At 40.9% G+C, this 27,987-nt stretch overlaps 2 protein-coding genes across 3 annotated transcripts; one reads left to right on the forward strand and one right to left on the reverse strand.

Annotated features, from left to right (window-relative positions):
- Positions 1 to 1,611: 1,611 nt before the first annotated feature.
- On the reverse strand, positions 1,612 to 14,641 carry LOC136444258 (HAUS augmin-like complex subunit 3). The gene is made up of 15 exons (XM_066441773.1): positions 14,512 to 14,641; positions 13,351 to 13,536; positions 12,475 to 12,585; positions 11,367 to 11,450; positions 10,420 to 10,531; positions 9,703 to 9,903; positions 8,446 to 8,588; positions 7,650 to 7,784; positions 7,008 to 7,191; positions 6,150 to 6,302; positions 5,232 to 5,328; positions 4,548 to 4,704; positions 3,547 to 3,628; positions 2,935 to 3,030; positions 1,612 to 1,889 (listed from the first exon to the last, which is right to left on the reverse strand). The coding sequence occupies exons 2-15, from the start codon at positions 13,524 to 13,526 to the stop codon at positions 1,761 to 1,763; spliced, it is 1,860 nt and encodes a 619-aa protein (XP_066297870.1). The 5' UTR covers positions 13,527 to 13,536; positions 14,512 to 14,641; the 3' UTR covers positions 1,612 to 1,760.
- A 339-nt stretch (positions 14,642 to 14,980) lies between these two features.
- Positions 14,981 to 27,958, forward strand: LOC136444425 (centromere protein C-like). 2 transcript variants are annotated; one of them, XM_066441972.1, is made up of 13 exons: positions 14,981 to 15,194; positions 15,814 to 15,875; positions 16,726 to 16,808; positions 17,553 to 17,611; positions 19,036 to 19,703; positions 20,686 to 21,733; positions 22,072 to 22,542; positions 23,085 to 23,250; positions 24,081 to 24,251; positions 24,616 to 24,825; positions 25,494 to 25,637; positions 26,538 to 26,713; positions 27,313 to 27,958. In XM_066441972.1, exons 1-13 carry the CDS (start codon positions 15,138 to 15,140, stop codon positions 27,481 to 27,483), a joined length of 3,486 nt encoding a protein of 1,161 aa, XP_066298069.1. In that variant the 5' UTR covers positions 14,981 to 15,137; the 3' UTR covers positions 27,484 to 27,958. The 2 variants fall into 2 exon arrangements, with proteins under 2 accessions (XP_066298069.1, XP_066298070.1); XM_066441973.1 differs by lacking the exons at positions 14,981 to 15,194; positions 15,814 to 15,875; positions 16,726 to 16,808; positions 17,553 to 17,611 and adding an exon at positions 18,612 to 18,731.
- Positions 27,959 to 27,987: the final 29 nt, after the last annotated feature.

Below are 27,987 nucleotides of genomic sequence, written 5' to 3' on the forward strand. Positions count from 1 at the left end.
GTCAGTCAACTTACTCAGTATTTTGGTTAAATTCTACTCGTTTTGAGGGAGGGGGTCAGAGGTAGGGAACTGACACATCCATTCTCAGGAGGGTTTGTTTATATGGGTGGTTAAACAAGGAGCTTCCTTTGGTCAATAGCAGAGCACAACAATATGTACAGCTATAAATGAACAAAGACATTGATATCTGGTGGTTGTGCTTCCTTTCTCTTAGTTTTTTTTCTTCTTCTCCTAGTTTACATGTATTTAAGGCCTCTACAGGAACAAGAAAGCCAGAAACCCTACTCTTGGTAGAAATCTAAATACTTTACTCCTGAATGATAATACTAAAACTAACTTAAAAAAGATTTCTGGGCATATTTCGGATTCCTTGTTGTCACAGTATTCTCATTAAGACTTAGATTATATCCTGCATAATACAATCGCCCAAAGTTACTTTAATCTCAACTTTTACTACAACTTCCAATAAAGAAAAACACAAAAAAGAGGTAGTCATGTCGGTGAAATTTGGAATGCAACATTTAATGTGCATTAATAGCTGTATTTTGGAAAAATGTCTGCTGTGTTGTGTCGAATAATCATATACTGTATAACACAAAGTACAACTGTAAATGCAGAAATGTTCGCAGGGATTTAATTTTGCGGTAAGGAGAAAATGGAGTGTTTCCGGTTGTTTGCTTTCAGTTCGCGTTTGAAACATAACAATAGTAGCGCTACACTCATACAATGTCACAGCTTTTCGCAGTGGTTTTAAGTTCGCGGTAAAGAGCTCACTTTTACAAGATTTCTGCATTTACAAGATATCTTCCAATGCTGTGTTTCACCAAGCTTTCTGAAAAAAAAAACCTGTATGAAAGCTATTCAGTGTGGTAAATATTTCTGGCACGTCATTAAGTCAAATCAGTTAAAAGTTTTGTAGTACAGAATCAGTAGTTCAGAAGAAATATGAGAATGTGAGGTCTGGGATATGTACAATCTTAATTAAATATCAAAACAACATTTGCAGAACAGGAAAAATAAATGATCAGATTACGAGAACTAAACAACTGTTGCAAGGTTTGTTCAAAGAATTTATTCTTTGAAATATGCTATAAAGAGTTTCCAAGAAGTTCTGTCGAATTGCAGTGTTACATTGGTCACTGTTGAGTTAATTTCATTTTAGAATGTATCAACATTCTACTTAGCAAAGCTTTATAATTGTATTTAGAGGTGCAGTTCTTAGTAGTAGATTACTAATCAATTGAATCAACGTGTTTTGAATGCCGTGCAGCACCTCTGCTTGTCAAATGTGCTTCACACACACTGTGCATTCTAAATTTTGAATAAACTACATGTATGCAAACTAGGGGTGGATACTGGTTCGGCTTAATAAGGTCCAAGTCCAAGTTTAGGTCCAGAGATTTAGGTTCAGGTCCGGACCTGAACCTGATCCTGTCCAGTTGATGTTTTGTTTTATTAGAACAATATTAAGCATAGAGAATTAATACTGACACGCACAACTATAAAAGATTCTTGGTGAGAAGACTTTTAAAATAAACCAGTGTTGATATTTGAATGTTGCACTTATTTTAAATGCCTTTTTGTCAAAGGGGAGACACTTTTTATCAAACAAAATAGGAAATATATTTGTACTTTCCTCACGTTTTTTGGACACGGTTCTTGGATGTTATAAAGGTCCGCATCAGGTCCAGCGAACCGGTATCCACCCTTAATGCAAACCATATATGTACAAACTCTGGGCAAGAAGAGAGTTTCTTTTTTCATGATATCTGGGCAGCCTGCACCCTAACGTTCAGGTCCTCTATGGTCTCCTTCAGTTGGTGTGGTGCAGTGTGGAAGTCTACAAATAGGTGGCGCTCTTTCACCAGGTTCGGGTCATTCTGCAGCTCCTGAATTGAGAAACAGAAAACTATTACTTTGTGTAGGGTGTAGTCTTAGTCTCACACAAAATACTGTAAATGCATTTAAGTTTGCATGGTTTTTATTTTGCGCTAAGGCGAAAATGGAGTGTTTGTGGTGGTTTTAAGCTTGCGGTAGCTCTATAGTCACATACTGCTACAGTATTGGACAAAAATGTTTGCGGGGGTTCTAAGTACACGGTGACACGGTCGCCGTGAAAACCGTGAACATTTCTGCATTTACAGTATCTAAAACAGTTGTTTTCAATTCATCATCTCTTTACTATAATTCTAGCTCTATACGACGTCTCATGTAATATTAAAAAAAATCTGATTATTGTACACTTTTGTACGAAACAAATCAAGCATGTGAATACTTCTTTATCCCTAATTGGCAAAACTTTGTGTTACATCATGTTTCAGTTTTGTGCATTGTTGTCTTTATACTTTTGGAATTTGGATTATGTGATAAAATGTTTAAGTTTTATCACATACATTTTATCACATAATCCAAATTCCAAAAGTTCATTTTCATCCGATGTTATTCAGAAATAACATTGGATAAAAATGAACATGCTCTCGCTGTGTACCTGTTCACTGGACCAGAACTGAACTTGTAAAAATGTTTAGGTTCAGTTAAAAAAAACAAGTAACGTCGGAAACCAGTTCCGGACTGAAATATCTCTTGCTTATATTCTTCCTTCTATTCTAAACCATCTAAAACCTTCCATAGATTGTGTAATTTGCCCTGGAAAAAGAGCAAAACATTGCTGTTTTCATGTTTACTAACTGAGCATTTACTTATTGAATATAATTTTACATTGTACATACAAAATGTATATTTTTCAAGTTGCATTGTAAAATTCATACCAACATGCAACTTTACATGTAACCGAAAAAAAACTATATCTAGCACACATGTGCTACTATAAGTACGGACCTGAGCCTGAACCTCTGGACCTGAACCTGAGTTTAGGTACACAGCACTAACTCTCACTCAGTCTGAGTGTAGGAACTAGAAACACCAACTACTCACCCTTTTCTTCTTGTTCATGTCCTTCAATGTCTCCATCAAGCTGGCTTCAAGGTCTTTCAAGGTCAGATCCAACTTCAACATGGAGTCCAGGATAGCCTAGTGACAATGTAGAGACAAACATCATCAAATTAGCAGTCATGGTCATATGCAAACTACAATGTACATTTGTATCTAAAATTGTGCATATAGCAACATGTTGTATTCACCATTTGCAAAAGGTAAAGGCAAAGGTAGTCCCATAGCCTTTTTGATACCATAGGGGCAGTGGGTTGGTATCCAATGTTTCTAGGACATGGTATTGTAAGGCGGAGCCCATTCCTCTCCTTTCACCGTCTTTTACCTCCCAACTGAAGACAGGTACCCATTTATACACCTGGGTGGAATGAGAAAAGTTGTGTAACGTGTCTTTGCCACAGGCATAACGTCTTAAGCCAGGAATTGAACCTGGGATCTCTTGGTCTCTTGTCTGCTGGCATTAGCCACTTGGCAATTTGATGCCACAAATGCCTGTATGGCTCACCATTTGTGCTTAATCAAAAAGGACTTGACCAACAGAAGGACTAGGACACCATTATATGCTACATCTTTGTATGAAGTAAGTTGACCTCTCACCTTTGGCCCGAGGGTGGTTGGCCCGCTGCCCGGGGCGGCCCTGTCGTATACGGTGGCTCCCAAGTCCTGCACACTCGTCTCCCTGGGGTAACAAAACAAGTATTCACACAGAAGCATCTCTGTATCTACAGCTACCAGCACTGAGGAAGCGTGCATAGTCAAATGGTTAGTGGCCCTGCCTCTGAAACTAGAAGTCGTGAGTTCGATTACGGCTGTGTCGCTCACACGACAGGCATGCTACCAGAAAGGGTCACAGTCCTTAGGATGGGACGTTAAGCCGTGGTCCACTGTTCATTGCGCTTGTCGAAAAGTGCAAGGGGAATTTCCCTGGTACAATGAACCTGTAAATACTGTACATAGCGTCTGTCTTCTCTGTCACAACCAGTGGAAGATTAGCTCATCTGTTCATGGAGTTCACTTGAGCTAAACTGGTTCGAGATCACTTTCTTTCACTGAAGAGAAAATATTTCTACAGGCTGTCCTCATCAACAATTTCTAGTCTGTGCACATGTAACACCAACCCTTGCTGTTCTTGACACTGGCTATGAGCTTATTCCCCCAGAGTGGATGGTAATATCAATCAGGGCTTTTTCTAAGGTGGGGAACAAGGGTGCTGCGCCGCCATGCCATGACTATGTGCCCCCTTACCCAGGGATGCTACTACATGTAGGTCACATGTGGCCACAGTCTTCAACTGTGACCTGTCTGACAGTACTTTTGCCCACGAAAACTGTAGAATGCCTAAATTTTAACTTAAAATTCTTGAAAACTCCTAAACCACGGAAGGGGCAAATCACCCTTCCACACCATCCCCTCACTTGGTCACTACGCTCCCTTACATGCTTCCCTTTCCAATTTTTTCCTAGAAAAAAACAAACACTGATAATGCTACAAAACCCACATTAACCATGTTAGGACAACCCAAATATCCTTAATCTATACTGTTGTTGATCTCCACTAAATTACTAGAGAGCCATCCAGGGCTAAGACTCATTACTTACAGCTGGGCGAGCCTGTCCTCCTTGCCGGTACTGGAGTCCGCCAGGCTGGTCTGAAGGGTCTGTAGATCGTGGTTCAGACCGCGGGCGCCGTCCTCCAGACTGGCGTAAGTACGAAAGAGCGGCTGTTTTCCATCGTGGTCCTCACTTGGGGTTCCAACTGAAGACACAGGAACAAGGACATACATTCATGTTCTAAGTTGGAACTTGGATCTTTATTCATTAAACATTAAGACTTGGAACTTTATTCATCAAACTTAGAACTTGGACCTTCATTCATTAAACTCTACTCATTAATTCATAATTTAGTATATAGTATGTATATGTATATATATATTATATATACATAATATACAGTTATTCATAACATTAATCATTTCAACATTAAAAATTTATATTTATATAATATACACTTATTTATAACAGAAATCATTTCAACATTAACAACTTCAGCCCATTAATGTTTTTGTTCATCTATCAATTGGCTATGCCTGGTTTCACCTTTGATATGCAATTTAACATTATGACTTGAAAATACACACAATAATCTTCCACTTTTGCAGACAATTGGTAAGAAATTAAGCATTTGTCAACTATATCTTACATGCATCAATTGTTTTTGTAACAGATTTTCACTGTCGTATTTGGTAAATTTTGGAAGGTCTAGAGAATTCTTTCGTTCCTCACCTATCACGTTGTGAAGTCTGAGGGTGAAGTTGTCCCGGGAGTCGATCGTTGCCCTGGCTGTTCGTGACGTCTTGTACGCCGGATCTTGTAGGATAGCCTGCGAGGTGGATAAGGAAAACAGCATAGTCAGCAACTTTCTTTTCAATGTAAAATCACAATATATATCACCGACAGAAAATACAGAATTATTATGATCACAATTTTGTCTTGTAGGACCAACAACAGCTTTGTCCCTCCTATGTCTCTCAGCATATTAAAAAGTGGATCTTATATTGTATGAATATTTTGTAGACATTTTATAATTCCTGTAGTAATCTCCATTAACATTTATGGCAGGTTACATATACATACATTGTATATCTGCCACTTTGAAAAACAGTGGGTTTGAGGATCTCTAGTGCAGCACCCCCCAGGAATGCACAGTTTAGATATACAAGAGTGCATTGTACTGTAGAGTGTTGCATTGGAGATCTCTTGATGCATTTTTGAGGGTGACAGATATATGTGACATGGTGGAATTACATCAGTAGGCATTACATACGCAACACTTCTCACCAGTACACTTAAGTACAATAGACTAGTCTATCTTGCGTCATGGCAACATTATCACAATTTTGTCTTGTAGGAACATAACAGTAGCTTTGTCCCTGCTCAAAACTTTAAGTACATCAAAAAGTAGACCCTAAGAGAGATTCTATTAATAATTTGAAGATACTTGTATTTCAGAGTTCTCATCAGTCAGTCTTGCATCAAGGCATCACTCCAGAATATACATAATTTTCACAGTTTTTGTCTTGTAGGACCATTACAGTAGCTTTGTCCATCCTAAAAACAGTTAAGTACATGACTGTACATTAAAAAGTTAAGACCATAGATCCTATGAACATTTCAAAGATATGTTTTTTTCAGAGATCTCACCAGTCTGTCCTGCGTCATGGCGACCGCCCTGTCCAGGTCCTTCCGCAGCGCCATGAGCAGCCGCCGTGTCTCCCTGTGGGCGCGGCCCTCCACTTCCAGCGCCGTCAGGAGAAACTCGTTCCTGGCACGCTGCTTCAACAGCTGAGTGATCACCTATTGAAAGATGGAGAAGCACAGGTAATACCAGGCTATTAGCTAGCAGTGCGTCAGGGCGTCTTCTGGTCACCCTACAGTAAAAAAATAAAGAAATCAGATTCTCCTTTTGGACAGAGGACACCCTGTTTCTCTTCTACATATATGTAGGATAGGGAAGGTAAAATTGGAGTTCTCTCTCTCTCTCTCTCTCTCTCTCTCTCTCCAGTTTTACGTCTTTTATTCCCCATTATATGGAGGTTGGACGTGCTTGCACATGGATGGGGGAGCCCCAGAACTCCTCAGCAAGCTTTAAGTGCAAGTCTTTTTTTGTAGCAAGAGTTGTGCAGGTGTTTTTGATGTCTATCTGCAGCTGGTGCAGGTATAATTCAACTTGAAGAGGGCTGAACTATTGCCTGAAAATCTGTTTAGCAAATATTACCTGACTACTGTATTTGAAATAGAGTTCGAACTATATGATCATATGTCCATGCACAGGTATTGTAGAGCGCATGATAGGGTGAAAGGATGAGCCCTGTCTTTTCCACCTATATCTAAACCCGAACAGAGGGCAAGTGACGTGGGATTTGGTACTATCCCAAGCTACTAATGCACTCTGGGAAGGGTTAAGATAGACCACACCCGCCACATGTCATTCTGGTGTTAGTGCGATGCCTCAGAATGACTTCCAACATCCATTTTATAAATTAAAGAAAAGAAGAGTACCTCCTCCTGTTTGGAGATGAAGTAGTCTTGTCGGGCGATCTTCAGGTCGTAGTCCCCCTGGAGGACCCGTGTGGCCTGTAGCTCGGTGTTCGCCTGGATCAGTCGCGGCACTTCCACCTCCGACAGCGCCGCGGTCTCCCGCTGCACCGCGCTCAGGACAGCCTGGGTCTCATGCAGCTGTTTACTGGGGAGAACGGGGATTCACAGACAGGCCGTTATCATTCTCATGTCAGCAAACTAAACAGACTCATTTCAGGAGACTAATACAGTAACTGTAAATCCATTTAATATTGTGGTTGGTAATCTTAGCAGTTTGAGGAAAAGGGAGTAGTTTACAGCATTCAATTTTGACAGTGGGAATAAACATCACTGTCCCAAATGTTAGTGATCAAATACTTGCAATGATGAAATTTTAGAAGTGATCGTCAAAGTAGCTAAAATGGACCTCCATTTAATGTCCTATCCGAGGGACGTCCCTTGAACAAAAGCTGGGTAGTACTACTAATTTTCAGTGTAGTTTGGAGAGTTGTGTTAAGTGCCTTTCTCAAGTGCATAATATTGGTGACATTTGAATGCTGGACCTCTTAGGTTCTGGGCCTATGAGTGCCAAGGTATCACACCACATGTACAAAGGTATCATACCTGAGTTTTGCAGTGTCTTGAGGATAGGGTTTGCTGTGTAACTGTTGTAGCTTCCGCTCCATGGCCTGTCGTGCGGCGCGGGTTCTGCCCTCCTGCACCTTAGCCTGGATGTACTGTCGCTGGCTCAGTGGGAAACTGGAATACATGTACAATGTTATTTGTAAACAATCAGCACTAAAAAAACTCTAATCTTCACGTGTAGCTTGTGATATTAGATATCGAATATCAAAATATTTTGTTTTCTTGTAGCTTTCAGCAGAAACAAATTGACAAGACAACAATGGCTGGAAGGACAGGCTTGTTTTTCTAAAGCATACAAGTATCACTCACCCACTCACTCACTCACACTCACCCACCCAACTACCAACTCACTCACTTACTCACCCACACACCCATCCACTCACTCTCACCCACCCAACTACCAAGTTAAACTCACTCACACTCACTTACTCACACTCACTCACCCACCCAACTACCAACTCACTCACACTCACTCTCACTCAACCACCAACTCACTCACTCACTCATCCACTCACTCACTCATCACTCACTCACTCACTCACTCACTCACCCACAGTCACTCACTCACTCACTCACTCACTCACTCACCTACCGCTCGGCTAAACTTCTGCGAATTCCTATCTTTCCCCCTAGTTTTTCTGCAAAAATACAAAGAAAAGGCCCTAAATTTGAAAAGTGGCACTAGGATTTTTGAAGTGCTGCAGTGCCCTTGCCATTACCTAGGGAGGGCCCTGTACCCCCTTAAGCATAAAAATGGGTGACTAGTACTACTGACATGTTTTGAAGTCTGGCGAGTTCGTGGCAGTTTTTCCTGATGACCTGGTCAGTCTCCCCCGCCACCAGCAGACTGGACGGGTCCTTCACGTCAAGGAACTGGTACCGAGAACCTTCCGCATGGCCCGCCAAGTCTGCTATACCCTACATGTAAGAACATAGTATTACATATCCGCCAAGTCTGCTATACCCTACATGTAAGAACATAGTATTACATATCCGCCAAGTCTGCTATACCCTACATGTAAGAACATAGTATTACATATCCGCCAAGTCTGCTATACCCTACATGTAAGAACATAGTTTACATATCCGCCAAGTCTGCTATACCCTACATGTAAGAACATAGTATAACATATCCGCCAAGTCTGCTATACCCTACATGTAAGAACATAGTATTACATATCCGCCAAGTCTGCTATACCCTACATGTAAGAACATAGTATTACATATCCGCCAAGTCTGCTATACCCTACATGTAAGAACATAGTATTACATATCCGCCAAGTCTGCTATACCCTACATGTAAGAGCATAGTATTACATATCCGCCAAGTCTGCTATACCCTACATGTAAGAACATAGTATTACATATCCGCCAAGTCTGCTATACCCTACATGTAAGAACATAGTTTACATATCCGCCAAGTCTGCTATACCCTACATGTAAGAACATAGTATTACATATCCGCCAAGTCTGCTATACCCTACATGTAAGAACATAGTACTGTAATTCTTGATTTGTTGACTGTAACTTAATTTTAGCTAATTTAACAGTCACTAGTCAACCGCTAAAATTTCATCATCACAGATATTTGATCACTAATATTTGAGACAGTAATGTTTGTTCCCACCGTTAAAATTAAGTGTCGTGACCTACTCCATTTTCCCCCAACCGCTATATTTTCCTGCCGCTATATCAAAGTGATTTACAGTATTATATATCTGCCAAGTCTGCTATACCCTATGTACTACCTACGAACTTGCCATACAATGTACCTGTTACATTTGTTGTGCAATAAAGTTTGATTTTATTTAATTTGTAAGAACGTACATATCTGTCTTAAAGTGTAATTCATGAGAATCAACCCATACCATTCGGCTTTTAGTCTAACGTTAAAAAACACACATAACTTCATGCAAACCACTAGACATGGGTTGTAACTCTGTTTTTTGTTGAATTAGATATGCTAATTGTTACCGTAATAAATTACAAATGTTGATCGTTGCATTACAGTTTCACAAAACATTTAACCCACATCAAAGAACTGTCTTTTGGTGTAATCCGTCAGTTGCTGCATGAAGGCATCCTCCTTGGCAAAGTGGTGGTCCAGTGGAAGCTGAGACAGGAATGCTGCCCCCTGTTGACTGGTTGTGGTACTGCAGCTGTCAGCTGCACTTGTGTACAGGGATGTCAGCTTACTCACAGTTTGGGTCAGCTCTTCCAAATCTGTGTTCATCTAGAACAAGATAGAGGACTTTTTACCTTAATGTATGTGAAATGAATGATTTATGATCATAAACTCTGGAATGATGATGATATAATTATGTGAAATCACGTAGGGCAATGAATATTGGCATACAGAAATCACAAACAGAATGACCTGCCAAAGAATGTATGAGATATTTTTGGGAGGCATTTCCAAAGTTAGTGCAGATGGAAATTACACTACCAACTACAGTTACTGTAATATCTACATATATATATATATATATATATATATATACGGTAGGTCTATTGGTAATACGTGACTGTATCACAACTATCTAACCTAATATTTGTGATTAAGTTCTCTTTTGAAATTTCAATAGCTTTTGACATTTCCATTAAGTACTCAATCTGTATCTAAAAGAATGAGGTACATTGATTTTCTCTGGCTTTGTTGCAAATATCTCTGACGAAGGGGGGTCTGCATTGACCACAAGTCCTTTGTTGTCTGTAGAGACTGATTTTCAATGTTCTCACAGTTCCGTACCTTAGAATCCTCCTCCCGACACCTGTCCACCTGTTTCCTGTGCTCTTGTTTAGCTGCTTCTTGTACAGCATCAAGTTTAGACAGACGGTGATTTGTAGCTGTTTGATGCAGGCTATGCAGGGGAAAATAGGCACAACAATTTTTACTTCTGAAGATTAGTAGAACATTTCATAATACAAAAATAGAGTTCCACGAACCCATACCTTTGCCAAAATGTAAATCATCATGTTGTTCAATGCTTCTATTGGTTGTTTCAAGGAGGTTTTGGTTGGTTACAGGTCTTTCAAACAACACATACAAAGTAAAACTCCAAGTTAGTGAAACTGACCTGCTTCCAATAAAAATGTTACAGGTTCTGGCTTCTCTTATTCCTTTGTGTTTGACCAATGTATAGAATGTTCAGAACACGAGATATCAAGACCTACGCACATACCAAATATCAAGACAATCAGCGCAGGCATTCTTGAGTTATTGTGTTAACAAACAGACACAAGAACACAAACATGCAGACACACTGAAAACTAAACCTCTTTATGTCATACTTGGGCCGCGAAAATGTTTGATATGGGTGTTCCTGACCGGGTGATAACTTTGGGTTATCACACAGGCTTCCACAGAATATTTAGAATACATTTTGAGTGCGATGAGTGCGCCGCCATCGAAAATTTGAATACTGGATTCGGGCATTGGAATGCGTGGCTGTTACAATTTTTTGTTCAAGGACACCAACTTTTCTCAACTTTTTTTTTCGCATTGAAATGTGTGTTTTCTCGGGTGGGTATGACATAAATGAAATACCACACGGTGTATTCCGCATCACCCTTGGTCCCAGCCCTCCCCCGGGTCGGATCGCCCTCCGGCCTACAGGTGATCCGACCCGCAGCCGGGCCGGTACCTCGGGCGTGTTGTATTCTATATGTACACAAGGCAATAATCCTGTCCCTGACCTGAGTTTGTTCCTGTGATGGAGTAAGATTTTTTTCCTCGCCTCACAAGTCTTCAGTTCATCCTCCAGTCGTGCTACTTCTTCTCTGTACAACACAAACAAATATAAGACAGCATTAGACATGTAACGTCCCTCCGATAGGACGTTAAATGGAGGTCCCGTGTTTGAAGAGAGCCACACCCCACGCACGTTAAAGAACCCACCACACCTTTCGAAAAAGAGTAGGGGCATGTCCCGGTGTGCGATGGTCCAAACCTTACAGTCTGGTCTGGGTTGACATCTTGAAAAGGTGAGAGTCACCTGTTATGTCAATCCTTCCACAAAGGTGGTAAAACTAAATTTAAATACAATAAAAAATAAAATAAGCAGCATTAGGACAAGGCTCAACAATGATTGCTGTCATTCATGTGGTAAGTAAAGCCTCATGATAAATACATGGCTGACACAATACTCTAACTAGCTAATCAAGTTTATACTTTTGCTATTTCAATAGAAGTGAGACCTTTAAATAGACCATTCTGCAATTATAACAATCTGCATAGCAAACCTCATGATAAAATATTGTACACCACATGACCTTGTCCACTCTCTTAACTTTATTGTCAAGTTAGTTAACTTATTTTCTGAACTTGGTAAAAATTGTGACAAGGATTTTAGGAAAGCAAATATATGACACAAGTTTATGATGTCAAGTTATCATATACAAAGTATTGTGTCCGTACATCTTGTGAGATCACGTTCAAAAGTGATTGGTCATTATTGATCCTGCAGAAGGTGACACTGGTCATTGAAAATTTTCATCTGCGTATACCTTAGTGTTGGAAGAAAGTTTAGCAATAGCATTTTAATCAATAGTTTAGCATTGTACGTACTATGATGTCGAGGGGGGATACAAACTCAGCCACATTTGGGACAGTGTTCTCACCGCAAAAGCACCACCTACATCAGCTACTTATAGTGGTGAGAAGCAGTACTCCAGTCAGAAGCTCTGATGAAGGTGTCTGACAGACACCGAAACGTTAGCAGGTGAGATTACCTGGTTGTGTAAAAAAGAATCTCCTATACCCTATGATGTCAAGTTACTGTCATGGTACTAGTATGTCCCATACCTGAGCTGTTCTCCGTACAATGTTTTCTCCTCCCTGGGCATGCTCTGTAGAGCCTCCTCCAGCTGACGACCTCCCAGGATGGGGGCACCAGAAGACTGCAATTCCTGGAATCTGAGACAGGTGGCATCGTCAACCAAATACATGTTGATAGTCTTAAATGTAATTACATGTACTGTAATAAAGGGAGAAATGCAGGGAGACAACCACATTGAGTACTTCTGATTTGTCAACCAAATACATGTTGATAGTCTTAAATGTAATTACATGTACTGTAAATTAAATACAAAGGGAGAAATGCAGGGAGACAACCACATTGAGTACTTCTGAATGCAAAGAAATTGCTTTTATGATTTTATACTTACACTGAAGGCACACCTAGAGTAGACTTTTAAACTTTAAGCAGGTATAGTAATTTTTCCTGTCGGTATCTCCTGATTTTGTAGGGGAAAAAAATTGCAAGGTGGAACATATTGCGAGGGAGTGGAGCGACAAATTACAGGTCAAACAGGTCAAAGTTTAAGACTGGGGCCACATGTGACCTAGTAGCATCCCTAGTCAATCAGACTTTTACGCTTGTCAGAAGGATCTAGTCTTCAGCTGGGTGCATGGTCAGAGCATGGGAGTGCAGCAGACTTTCTGCCACAGCTTTTGGGTTAATGATATCAATGAGGTTAAAACGCCCCTTTTCAACCTCCTTGATGATACAATGTACCAATGTGCTTTCTGACTCCGTGGCCAGTATCAATGTGCAAATCCACAAGGCAACCAAACTACAAGTATCAGTACTAAATGGAATATTTCCCATAAAAAGCAACTTTTGATGTAAGACTGTAAGATATTAAGAAAGAACAAAAACAAAATCATGATCTCCCTTACTTCTGCAGTTCTTCCTCAGTGAGCACATTGTCGGGACCGACATGGTCACAGAACCAACGCAGGAATGGAGTTGCAGCCTCGCTCTCAAACAGCCAATCAAAATCATCCGGCTGGTAATCATTTGACTTTTGATAGCCAATCTGCTTCAGGGTGTCCAAGAACTGTCTGCCACTCATGGTCCTTATCCTGGTGGTAAAGAAAAAAAGGTAAATCAGTCCAACTCAAAGGAGGCTGATCAGTCAAACATCAGACCAAGGACAAAGCATGAGGCTTTAAGATTTATCAATATATCGAACTTCAATCACTTGAGCTGAGTCTGCTAAGATGAACAAGACAACCTACATGTACCTCCTACAAATAAAGACTTGTTGTTTGCTTGATGCAAGTTGTATTCTGTGGTTCCATTAACAATACCAACTTTGTAGTCCTATGGTTTAGCAGATTTTTTTGTTGTTGGATTTTTCTTTTTTTTTCCGCCCATGTGCATTAGTTTGGGGGTCTCCAGAGGACGTCATCCATAAAATTAAGATGACGTGGCCCTATTTAGTTATTATTAATATTAGCGCAATGGGTTCCATATGGATCACATATTTTTTACCAAGGACACCAGGCCACCCCTTCTGTTCTCGATGAATGTGTTGGTTTCATGTGCAGAGATTTAACGCCCTAAAGCTCCCTCATACACGGGGCTGCCAACTTTATGCCACCCTCCAAAACTAGTAGAATGACTCTTTTCCAGTCGTGTCCAGGCCCGGGCGCAAACTTGGGCAGCTAGCCTTGATGCCAGACCCCAATCTCTAAAATATCTATTTATCAGTTTTATAGCTTTGCATACAAATTACACCTACATATCAGTCTTATACAAATTATGTATACAATAAAAGCAGCATGCTATACATGTACTAGTATCTCGAAGTGATTACCCTGTCTCTGGAACTAGATAGTTTTAATCTGTCAAACCCAACTAACATAGTGAAAACCGCACAGATTGCTACTTCTTCTACTGGAAGGGATTACAATCATAAATATAAATGCTTGATGTCTGTAGCTGTGCCCACATTTGGATGATGTGCGGTGTAAGTTTATAAGTTTACCACTAGCAAAGAAGAGTAGCAAGAGTTACTGACGCCCGATTCACAAGAAAGGCAGTAAGCAACATACCTTGTGGCTTGTTACATCTCAGACAATCCGTAGAAAACAAATAACCATAAAGAATCTAATTCAGAACAGGTTTACGGGACAAAACTTCTAATTTCTACCTCAGCTGCCCTCCCACCCTCTTCTCGGTTTCATAGTTGGCGCGTTTGGTCTATACCACTTTTCATACAGGGGAAATAACAGAATACTAAACAACCTTTGTCTTCTATCAAGTGAGTCAGTTGGGTAAAATGACCATATGACCTTATTCAACATATTTTATGATAATGTCAATGTGATTTTTTTGTATCATCTAGCTATTAGAAAGAACAATTATAAATAATATTTAATGCACCTATATCCAAAATGTTTCTGTCCATAATTTACCGTAGGTCAAGAAAACTGACCAATGATGCGATCCATTCTGCTCAGAACCAATAAGCCAATCAGAGCCCTGTAATGCTAAATTTGCATCTCAATAAGCGAATCACAGCTTGCTATTTGAAACGAGGCTGTCTTAGCGGCAAAGATGAAGCTGCCGTTTGGCGGTCATTTTTGTTTTTCGTGAATGTCGATTGAATTTTGCGAAATACCGAGTGATTTCTAACTCTGTTTTCTCACACATCGTGGCCCAAGCAGTGGAGAACAACATGAGTGACAAAGAACGGAGAGCTCTGCGCTCTCTACACAACACAGCTGGAGCGATGGTGAGTTTTTGTTGTCTTATCGTTCCCTCCAAAACTATCAAGACTTTCAAAATGGCTACCATATGTGATTACATGAGTCCAAGGCGACAAAAAGTTATAAAGACACTCTGGGAATTATAGGGTGGTCGATAACGCTTCAGTAGGTTTTGTACCATTTGATGATTTGCGCATAGCATTCCATAGTTTTTTATGGACCAGGCTAAAATATTATAGGCAGGTAGACACTTGTATGTAAACAGATAAATTACAGCTTTTCTGAAATAATTTTGATAGCAAGTTTTTACAGTACCAAGGAATCTTGTCAGCTAGAATTTCCAGAACTATGTGAGCTAATTTGTGTTTATGGTTGTTTTCCACTCTTAATCATACATTTTTAAATTGTCATCACGCTGCCTGAAAAGGATCGGTGCCAGATTACAAAATGTTTGACATTAATTTTTTTTGATCAAGGATGTTATATAAAGATTACCAAGGACATTTTTATGTTCCTGAAATATAATTATTTGCAAATTGAATTATACCTCATTATTTTAGGTAATCTGACATATCATTAGACCTTACTTAAATCCCCCCACGGGTGATGCCCTGATATGTGAAATGTTATTCTTCTATATCACAGGGTGACAGAAAGCAGCTTACCAAAAAGACGTATCCGTGGCAGAGAGATCCCAAAATCGGACGGTACGCTGCATCTAGTTTATTAATTGATTTATGATTAATAGTCTTTCCTTCATCTTACACCTCCTTTTTTTCCAAGAAAGTACATGAATATGTAAAAAAGTTAGGTTTTTGAGATACATGTATAACCAGTGTTCTCACCAGAATTTTTTCACAGCATAGGGGTTTGGTACAGAAGGCCAACTTTACGCGGTGCAAGTCACGCATGGAGTGCTGAAGACATGACCAGAGTAGGGAGTCCGGCATGTTCCCCCGGAAAATTTGTAAATTCATAACCCAATGAGACATTATTTCATGCATTTTGAGGGATACATTTTGTGAAGTAGACTTTTTCCTCTGTCACAGCCTCATTCTAAAGCCAAATATGAACTTTTTATAAGATTTCTGAAGGGTCACAAGGTTTGTCCCAGAAAGAAACACCCCTATGCTGGTTGAAACACAGCATAGGGGTCCAGATCACAGCATAGGGGGTCCAAATCACAGCATAGGGGGCCCCTATGCTGAAAAGGCCTGGCGAGAACACTGATAACTTCAGGTTTGCTATGTTAGTTTAGCGATTACAGGGTCTTTTTATAAACATAAATTGGTCTTGAATTTTTATTTTCATTTGAGTTGAATGTGTGATAGTTGTGTGCCGATTTGTTAAAAATAGAGAGAACGCTAGCGGCCCCAAAAAACACCCCTCCCAATAAAATGGTATCGCGACCCTGTGACGTCACAATTCAAGATTGCGGCCACCACACATGCCAACGGATCCAACAAAGGTTTTGCTACGCAAACCTGTAATAAACTTATAAAGTTTTGGTTGCCTAAATGATAGGTACAAATCCTCTGCTGTTGTGTCTGTCCCTAGGCGCACAGGTATTGTGATGAAGAGGGACATGAAGAAAGATGCTCATGGCTTTGAGCTGATCAGTGAGTACTTCTCAGACACAGGTATGTATCTTAAAGACATTCTCCTTCCACAACAATAATATATTTATACTGTATTTGCATTTCAATGCAAAAGCGAATGTATTGTTATGAAGAGCCATGTAGGCACTTGAGGGTAGACATATGTTTTGGCAATGTAGCTTCTTCATTGTCTTTTTTAGGGGGGGGGGGGATGATATATTCTTTACATAATTTCATAAGGACTGATAATAGTAATATTGACACATACATTTCCTTAGCTACTATACGGTGTACATACCTACACACTCTAGCTTCACTGTACTGTTGATAATATCTTGATTGATATAATAAGTTGAAATTATGTCAAAACTGGGCCCGGGATAACATTGGATTTGGGTGTCCTGGACCTGTAGCGCTAGCACTGGACCTATAGGCTGTAGCTATATAGAATATTTTATGGTATTGTGAGGCTTCGAAGTTGTATTGCAAAAAACACATTTCACAAAGGAGTTGACAAAATTCATGGGGTTCCATCAAACAATTCCAACATGCAAAAATCGGATACTGAATAATGGAAGTTGGAATTGATGTCGAATATTCTGTTTGAGGATGCCAAATTTGTCAACTTCTGTGAAATGTGTTTTTTTTCGGTGGGCATGTACGTCCAGTGGGTCAGGTCGCCCGGGATTGTGTCTCGGACGACACAGAACACACCGTGTTGTATTCTGTATATACCTACACACTCTTATTTGTGATGATAACTTTATTTTTTGCCTGTTTCAACAGAAAGCGAGGAGAGTTCAATCATCACTGAGCCCTCCCCTGAGAAACCCAAAGCCAAGAAGGTGAGTTAGAATATTCTATGTCTTGATTTTGGCTTAAGTGTATTTCAAAAGCAGAGAACACTTCGCTGTTGATTAAACCTTCCTTTAGAAAAGCTTGAGTTCTGCACAAAAAATATGCGTACAACCTAAGTATTTTTGTATTGTTGACAGCAAACAAAATTTACTTTTGATAAGGATTGTAAACATTCTATTGTGCAAGTACATGTAATTTGTAAAAAAATTTCAAGTAGTGAACTATTAACCCAATATTTCCTCTCCATTTTGTTACATGCACAATAATATGAATTAAATATCATTACATGTTGGCAAAAATATTACATGCAATTTGTTAAGATCTACATTCAAAATATGTAATACTAACAATAATCAGTACTAAACACAAAAGTTCTCAGTATACAACATGTACAAATTTTAAAACATGAATTCAATCTTAACAATATTACTTTATTGTGCCCCTAGAAATAGAGTAGCGACTGAAACAAGTTGCTGGAAGTGGAATTATTATCGACCCTCTTATTAGTACCATCCTCGTTCACCAGGACCCTTCAGCTCCACGTTACATCGCTCGCAGAAAGGGCCCTGGTAACACGGGATGGCATCCATGGTTATTGCAGGTCGACGAGACTTGCTGATGAATAATTAATGAGCTAACCCTTATTTGGGACAAACGGCAGTTGTAGCTCATGAATAATTAATGAGCTAGCCGTAACACGTAACCTGATTGGTTGATAGCTTCCCAGCGTTCTTTGCGCGCTCGCTTCCGATGAGAGGAAGCAAACGGGTTTTAACCCCTCTGATTGGCTGAAGCTGTTTTGGTGGCGATATCGTAATAACCATGGATGCCATCCCGTGTTACCAGGGCCCTTTCTGCGAGCGATGTAACGTGGAGCGGAAGGGTCCTGGTGAACGAGGATGATTAGTACATGAGCTAAGCATTTTTGAAAAATAATATCTGCAGTTTTTCAAAATTCAGATAGGAGCGCTGCTGCACCCAAAACAGGTTTCAAAAATGGCAGCTGTTTAGTACCTTTGTTCAAATGTCCAGGACACAATACAGGTTTTTACGTTTCAGGCTCATAAAACAAGTTGACTATTGATGCAAAAGAGTGCTAAAGTATTGGTAACTCATAAATTTGTTTGTTTGGGTGTTGATTTCGGGAATTTTATTGAAAATTTACAAGACTGACTGAGTGTGTGTGTGTTTACATAATATGTGTAAGCAAGGACATTGTTTTTCTACTGGTAGTACATTGAGTAAAGCAACTCGCAACAGTGCAGCCAGGCCTAAAATTACTTCCACAGCTCCAATTTTACATGAACAAACTTGCACATGTGCGTGGTATTTCAGGCCCCGTGTGAACTGAATTTCGAAGTAGTTTCTCTCTGTAATAATAAAAATTCTTGTTTTTTTCTCTCGTGTCCAGGATATCAGACCTAGGAGGATGTCATCGTTCTCGCCCATAAAGCCAGACTCTGATTTGTCACGCGCCTCGATAAGCCCTGACGTCAGTCCCGCTGAGAACGCTGCTCCTGTGGACGATCCAGACCCTGTTGCAGCAAAATCTGCCTCTGCAGAAAACCCTTCAGCTAAGGACGCTTCATCTGTGGAGAACCCAGACCCTGGTGTAAACTCTGCCCCTGAAGGAAGCCCTACCCCTGATGTGAGCTCCACGTCTGTTGACGGTAATACGCTTACGGCCAGTCCGGATCCTGTTGAGAACTCCGCTGCCAGCCCTACTCCTCCACATTCTGCCCTAAGCTCTGCCCCCGAGGGAAGCCCTTCCTCTGCTGCCAGTGCCACATCTGTCGACGGTCCTACCTCTACGGCGAATTCCGCTCCTGTCCAAGAGGACAGTTCTACCCCTGCACGTTCTGCGTTAAGCTCCGCCCAGTCGGACGCTTCAAGAGCCGCGACAGAAGCGAGTCCCAGCCAGGACGAAGACCACGTTGTCATGTCGCAGAGCGCTGTCATGTCGCAGAGCGCTGACATGTCGACCATGAACTTCACCGCCGACGAATCAGGGTCCATCAGCAAGATCAGCAGCCAGAACCCCAACACTGTCGTCAAACCTGTGGCCGCACTCAAGAAAAGGTAATTCAAGGCTCGATATTCATTTATGGGAATAGTTGAAATTTTGACAATAATAACTAAATAGAATTTTTGATAATGATAGAATTTTTGCACCCAACCTTAAGTCTACGATTTAGGTGCACAGACAAAAAAATCGGGTGCACGGCAAAACCTAATAACAAACCTTATAGCCTTTCTTCAGAGCTTAAAATTCTATTAGTATATGTACTAGCTTTCTAAACAAGGGCTAGAATGATATATGTATTGGTTTTCCTATTGTTTAAGACTAAGAAATGTCAGGAATATGCTGCAAACTACTGTACCAAACTTCCTTTACGTACGCAAGCTAGACAAATATTTAGGTGCACCGCTGCACCCACAAATTAGGTACACAGCTCCAATTTTGGGTGCACAAAAGTTGCACATGCACTCAGTATTTCAAACCCTGTAATTAGATTTTAAGCCCTGTAATTAGACCGTGTCTTGTTGTAATAGTTATTGTATCCAGTGTTCTCACCAGAAGTTTTTCACAGCATAGGGGTCAGGTACAGAAGGCCAACTTTAGCGGTGCAAGTCACACGTGGAGTGCTGAAGACATGACCAGAGTAGGGAGTCCGGCATGTTCCCCCGGAAAATTTGTAAATTGATGACCCAATTTCATGCATTTTGAGGGATACATTTTGCAAAGTAGAGTTTTTCCTCTGTCACAGGCTCATTCCAAAGCCAAATATGAACTTTTTATAAGATTTATGAAGGGTCACAAGGTTTGTCCCAGAAAGAAACACCCCTATGCTGGTTGAAACACAGCATAGGGGTCCAGATCTCAGCATAGGGGGTCCAAATCACAGCATAGGGGGCCCCTATGCTGAAAAGGCCTGGCAAGAACACTGGTATCAACATCATATGGTTTTGAATTTCTAGTTGGAAGGTGTTAAGTTTTTTTTTCTTATACTGACATTCCAGGTGTCTTTAAATTTTGTTTCATTCACTGTTGCACTTTTAGGCTCACTTTCGGAGGAGCTGCGTCGGATTCTCCGAACGTCACAGCGCCAAAGGAATCCGTCAGCTCCGTAGAAACAGCGCCCAGCGATAAGGAACTGACTGGTAGAGTAACAGAAGCCGTCGTTTCTGAGAAGCCAGCCAAGAAGGCGAAACGGAGAAGCCAACGGCAGTCAAAGGCAGCAGCAAAGGCGGCAGAAACTACAGAGGAAGAAGAAACTGTGGAGAAAGAGGTTGGGGAGACACAACAACAGAGGAAAGTTCTGACTGAAGAGATAGAGACCAGTCGCAGAGACAGGGATGGTCCAGTGAAGACAGTACAGCAAGAAGATGCTTCAACAGATGAAGCCAAGAAGAAGCCGACAGATCGTACGGAAACAGTCCCGAAGAAGGTGACCCAGAAGGCAAGAGGGGCCAGGAAGCAGGCCGTAGTCGTCGAGATGATCGACTCAGACGAAGATGGTGACGAGCTTCTCTGTATGACACGATTCAGAGTAAACCTAACCAGCCGACAGAACACTAGCACAGAGAGCCAAGCCACGAAAGAGCCAAGTGCGGTCGGAAAAAGGAGCAAAAGTACCAGTCAGCAACCTTCAAAGAAGGCGAAAGGAGACAGCCAAAATAACCAGACAGCTAAAACCAAGAAAGAAGAACGGCCGAGAAAAAGAAAGAAGAACAAAGGCATGGATTCGGAAACTCAGCCTGAAATGACGAATGGCGCAACGTCGCAGAGCCCAGAAAAGAGACGAAAACAATCAAGGATCGAGTCTCAAGACGAGTCTCAAGGATCGAGAGTGGACACAACTGTGGATGAGACACACGAGGAAGGAACAAGTGAAGAAGTACAGCCAGAGGCTGCCGCTGCTGACTTAAATGACAGTTTCAACAGTGGTCCTCAAGAACTGGTACTGCCCTCCGATAGGGAAGAGGCTGAAGATGAAGAGATTCCCATCCAGCCCTCCCCGAAACTGTTCAGCAAGAAGAGGTCTGGAAAGAGGAGAGGGCGTTCGAAGAAAGATTTATCTTCCCAGTTCACAGACGACAGCAGTGAGGTTAGTATTTACTGTGTTTGTAGCATGAAAGTTCATCTGTATTGGTACATAATGACATTATGGAAAGGATAAACTTTTCATAACCAACACTGAGATACGTCCCAATTAGTTCAGTGTTGGTTATTTTAAGTGTAGCCTTTCCATAATTACCATGTTTATTTCCTGTAATATGTGTTTGTACTTCTCTGTCATAGTGACTTAGAATTCAGGAGTATGTCGTGGCATTTCTTTCCCAGTCATCAGTTGAAAATTATATTCCTTGCAGTTTTTCATGTTTATGGCCTTCTTCAAACATCTCCTAACTCACTTGTTCACCATCTACTCTTTCTTATTTACAGATTCAGAACTCAACTGCAGAAAGTGTGCAAGAAAGCACACAACCGAAGAGAGGGAAAGCTACAAAGGCCAAGGAAAGACCTACGGTTTCTAAGAGGCCAGGAAAGCAAAGACGGGCAGCCAGTCCTTTGGACAACAGCTACGACAACAGTCCTACAGTTGAGGAGGATGTTCCTGTCTCAGATCTCAGTTCTCAACTTGCACAAGAAAGCACACAACCGAAGAGAGGGAAGGCTACAAAGGCCAAGGAAAGACCTACGGTTCCTAAGAGGCCAGGAAAGCAAAGACGGGCAGCCAGTCCTTTGGGAAACAGCTACGACAACAGTCCTACTGTTGAGGAGGATGTTCCTGTCTCAGATCTCAGTTCTCAACCTGCACAGGAGAGCTCGGCAAGCGATGGCGCTGTGCGAAAGAAGAGAGGGCGTCCGAGGAAACAACGTCCGACTGCCCAGTCTTCTAACGAAAGTAGTGAGGTCAGTTTTTACTGTTTGTTTCTATCAATATAGAACATACTGTAGGACTGCCCCGCTATACTAGCTAGCAGGGTGTTAGGGCGTCTTGTGGACGCCCTACACCAAGAAAACAAGGAAATTAGACTCCCTCATTTTGCAGGGGACGCCCAAAGAACTGTTTCCCTGGTAATACACATGTACATGTTTCCCCTTCACGCATACTGCCACTGTTGTTTTTTCCTCATACCAGACAAGAAATTGTAAATTGATTGACATACAAGGCTACCAGGTAGTTGTTAATCCATAGAGCCCATTGGGGAACTCTGGGCCCCCTGTCTATAATTCCTAGCTAAAATCCTGAGGACCGTGCTTAGACAGTCAAGTCAATGAGTACTGTGGGGATGCAACATTGGCAGTCATAGGACTAGCTACTTTTTAAAAAGTGTTTTGTTATCTTGTGCAAATTTTAAACTTATTTTCATGCCCTCCTTCAATCCTGATTCATCATATGTGCTTTGTTATTTGCTTTCCTAACTCCTCTGTTCACCCATTTGTATATTTAGATCCAGTCAGAATCAAACCTGTCAGCAAGACTTGAAGAAAACACAGAGCCGAAGAAGAAAAGAGCCAAGAAAAGTGCAAAGAGGCCAGGAAGGCAAAGAAGGGCAGCCAGTTCTACAGACAACAGTTATGACACCAGTCTGTCAAACAATGATCTCCCTATATCAGGTATGCTAACAATGTCCATTTGACTCTGCTAGACAATACGTTTTGGTAAAAAAAAATTGTGTTGTACTTTTATTGTCATTGTTAGGCCATGTTGATTTGATTAGGCTGCACCAAGTAATTTTTATGGATGACGTCCTTTGGAGACCCTAAATCTAATGCGAGAGCGCGAAAAAAAAACAAGAAGGGCCGAAAAAAACAAGATGCCTAGATTTGAAATATAATAGTCGACGACACATGTTAGGACGCAAATTGAATGAGAGAACACAGTGTAACAACTAACAATTCTTTGATCCATCATGAAAAAAAGCAATAATTTGAATAAATCAGTTGAAGTTGAACAGCAGTTGTTGTCCTGTCCTGACTGTTTCTTTCCATATCCCATTGATTTTACAGGCCTAGCGCCTGCAGAAACATATTAAATCAAAAAGGAACTCTTTGGTCATAGTTACAGGAAGCGCAATTTCTTGTTTTTTTTCTTGAAACAGACCAAAATCAATGCGCGCGCGGACGTCATCCATAAAAATTACTTGGTGTAGCCTTATATGGATGACATCCGCACACGCATCAATTTTCGTCCGTTTTCAAAAAAGAATACTGTAAATCGTACAAAGCGAATGCAAAATGAGAAAATATATGCTGTAAATTGCAAAAAAAAATATTGGAAAAAGATACATATGTCCTAGAATGCCAAAGCCAATTCCATAGTCAAGGAAAAAGATGAAGAAAGACAAAAATGAAGAAGGTAGTAAAAGATACTAATAAGATAAGAAGGCACACTGTTGCCATATCTAATTGTTTATTTATGATTTTTTTCCCTCAATCCGTTGCAGCGACACCTTCGCGTTCGATCCTGAAGGGCGGTAAGAACTACACGCCACGATCTTCGTCCTCATCTCTGCCACGAGCCTCTGTCACATCCCCGAAACACTACGCGAATGTCACGCAGTCGAAGTCAGGTGCAAAGGAGGGGCCAGCTGCTGGAGGTAGACAGCTGCGCATCAGTAAGTAGCTTGTAACTTGGATGCTAAGATTGTTACGCAAAGGATTGTTCAAGGCAGGGAATGTTATATATAGTACAAAATAAAATGAAATGAAATATGATATTACGTATATCATATATGCTTTTGAGCAAAGTCTGGAGTTCAGGGAAGAAGCTTTTATCATATTATTGTCTTTATTTTGTTTTCAAACCACAAGAGATTTTTAGATGAAATACATGTGAAATTATCCTAAAACATAGTAAAAAAAAAGCCTTTAAAAACTTTAAGTGGTTAAGCCAATTGCTAAAATTTGTGCAGTTAACATGTCACTTGCAAAATGTTGAACTGAGCAATGTAGAAATGAACTTTTTGCATTTTTTTACAGTTTCACCAAACAAAAACCAAACGCCAGGAGTGCGTAGGTCCAGAAGGAACCGCGTTGGTCCCGTGAAATGGTGGGAACACGAGCGGGTTGTGTACGAGCGGAGAAACTCCGGCCGCGTCATGGTGGACGTGAAGAAGCCAGTGGTCACGGACTGTGTCAGAAGGCCCACGAAGAGACAGATTGCAAAGGTGCAAGGCAAGCCCAGAAAAGGTATTCACAACTGAAATGCACTTCCTTGTTTTTCTCAGGAGAGCAACAGGATTGTTTGATTGGGAGAAGGAAATCAAAGCGAATTCAAATGGCTTGCCCCTGGAGGGTAGCAAAAAGTTGCAGCAACATCGAACATTATCAGAAACCTTTGTCCTGACAGTCTTTCCTTGGGTTTCCCTAAATCGTGGAGCCCCCCTTTTGTGTAATGATTTCGTTTAAGTCGAAACCAAAACTCTTCAGATGATGACTTGAAATGTTTTAGTAGAGCATAGCCCGGGACAAGTCCTTCCTATGTGTACATGCCTTCCTGTAAAAGTCCATTCCTATCTCATTGTTTACTTGTTGGGCCTAAGAGAAAAATATTTTTTCTGGTTACCCGACCAACCCTAGCAAAAAACTGCTAACCCTAGCCTTTTTTTTGGTCGGCCGCAGACAAGGGACATAAAATTTTCAATCTTACATCTATTCTGAGTGATGAAATTTCAAAACAACATTAATGTAATGATAAAAAAATGATAAATGAAAAAAAAGAGAATCCTTACCTACTGACCCAAATTTTTTCAGGACCAAAACTTAAAACACAAGCTTTTATCTTAGGCCTTGTTAGAGAATAGATATACTTGATATATAGTACTAGGTAAAGATGTATTTTTCTTTCTTCTCTATAGGAGGTTCAAAGACAAAACAGCCCCTCCAACAGGAGACGATCCCTAATGTCTCTGCCCACATGGATGTTCCCAGGGACTGGGAAGAGGTGGAAAATCCTATGATCCCTGTAGTCAACCCAGCCACAAGAGAGGAAATACTCATTGGTAAGCAGCAGTTCTTGGCCCAAAAATCGGATTTGGAAAGTCAATTTATTTAGTCATTTCTATACATTAGTTGAAACAACACTATCACAATGTAAAGCAACGTCCATGATGCAAAAATATTACTTCATTGTAATGTGAGAACTCACTTAAAATCGCCGCCGGGCTTTTTGTAGGCTTGCAAAACTAAGGGGATCATCATATGGCATGTTTTTGCATCGTCTTAAAATGCTCAGAGTATGAAGTTACCATATTACACAAATGTGCTAGACAGTGTTAGTTAATGTCACCATAAAGATTTCAGCATTTTTTTATTTCCATTTTTTGAGCCTTAATATTGCTTTGGTTGCCTTTAACAGACAGATTAGCAGGAATGATAAGAAGACCTCAGAGTAGGAATGTGTATCTAAACGCAACATCAGTATAGGTGTGCGGTTTACGTACAGGTCCCAGACCTGTACCTGTACTTGAAAAATTTGACAAAGTCACCTGGTCATCAATGAACATGAACAAATGATTGAGAGAATGTTTAGGCTTCAGGCTAAATAAATTATATGCCCTCCTTTTGCAGGGGACACCCAGAGGACACCATGTTTCCCTGGTAACTACATACACATGTACATATGTGCCCAACACACACTACAACTGTTATTTTTTCCTTATACCAGACAGCATCAAAAATGGAGGTCCTGTGTTTGAGGAGAGCCACACCTTGAGAACCCACCGCACTTATTGAAAAGAGTAGGGGTTCTTCCCGGTGTGAGTGGTTCAAAACTTACAGTCCTATGGCCGCACACGGGTTCGCCCTTAGTAATAGCCTACGACTAGTTGGGCAACCCTGGCATGTACATGCTGAACCAATGAATAAATAAAAAGCTGTATCGTTTTGATTTTCTTTTGCAGATTGTGTGAAAACGTCCAGCATGTTCGACTTCCGTGGGCCGCAGGGGAGACCGGCGACAGAGGAGGACGGTATCAAAGTCTGCAAGGCCCTGCGCCAGCCTCAATTTGGGCTGGGACAAATCCTTCTGGAGCCGCATCAGGAGAAGGGCACGCAGTTCGTCAGGAACGACACACTGGTAGGTCATGGGAAGGAATGCAGAAAGTATTCATTTTGGTTCTTATGACTTCTCTTGAATGGTTGGAGACGGAAAGATCAAGTTTGACCCTCTCTGTCCTGTATTTAGTTCAAACGCATTCACAACTGCATTCAGGTGTATTCACTTACCATCCCATCCCGTTTTGTTCCTGGAAATGCCCTTATGTTGTGAAAGTCTTAGACTCTCTAAGAGATTCCATAGGTCGCTGGAAATGTAGTAGGAATTGGCCACATAGACTCATGCTTGTCGCTAGATGTACGATTGCAACTAGATGTGCAAAGGTTAGGTGTGGCAGGTTGTTGGGCCTATTAAAACCAGCTGCTGCCGCATCGCATGCCTGTGAAGCTGGTGTGTTATGCCAAAGGGCAGTGATTTTGGCTATACAGATAGAGACAGAAACTGAATACATGTACTAGTATGCCAGAGGAGTACAGCTTGCAACCTAGGTTGAAAATGAGACTTATTGAAGCATTGCCATAGAAAGCGTGAAGAATTTCTCAGATGTTTCAGGCATACATTTTGTACACGATGCTGTAAAACGAATTGTAATGTATGGTAATGTCTGTGTTCCCCCCCAGGCCTATGTGGTGATGACAGGGAAGCTGGCAGTGACGATCCACCGCTCCACTGTGATGCTCCAGTCTGGCGACATGTTCCTGATTCCCGCGGGGAACACCTACAACATCAAGAACCTCCGCAACGACCGCGCTCGTCTCTGCTTCTGTCAAATCAAACCCACAGAACAGTAGAACTCAGAGGTTCTTGTCACGTCGGAAGCGTGAAGTTTTATGTAAAATACTTAAATTTCCCAGGCGTATAAATTTATTGGAGCACCGTAGAAGCATTTCAAGAGTGACAAAATTTTTAAATTGTCAACTAGAGATAATTCATTATGAACTTATAGTACATTTAGTTTTGTGTTAGCTGTCAAATGTAGCTATTGATAATATTTCTAAAGACATACAATGACGGCTATCTCTTTTTAAAGGCCTGAATTCTTAGCCAAGTTGGCAAACATGAAAAGTGCCCAGAAGTCTGCTCAAAGATAATTCCTATGGGGTTGTAAAAATTTTAGCACTATACAAGTGTCTTTGTTTATTGTATGATATGAATGTAGATGTTTTTAACCTTCTTACTGTTGTCTTACTATATAATCACTTCAGATGTGGTGCCTTAAAGCCACCTTAGTAGTCGAAGGTTAAAGTTAGTACTGTTGTGTGAAAACAAACAAAAAAAGGTGGGGTGTTGCTTGA

Source organism: Branchiostoma lanceolatum, chromosome 11, assembly GCF_035083965.1.
Source record: "Branchiostoma lanceolatum isolate klBraLanc5 chromosome 11, klBraLanc5.hap2, whole genome shotgun sequence".
NCBI lineage: Eukaryota > Metazoa > Chordata > Leptocardii > Amphioxiformes > Branchiostomatidae > Branchiostoma > Branchiostoma lanceolatum.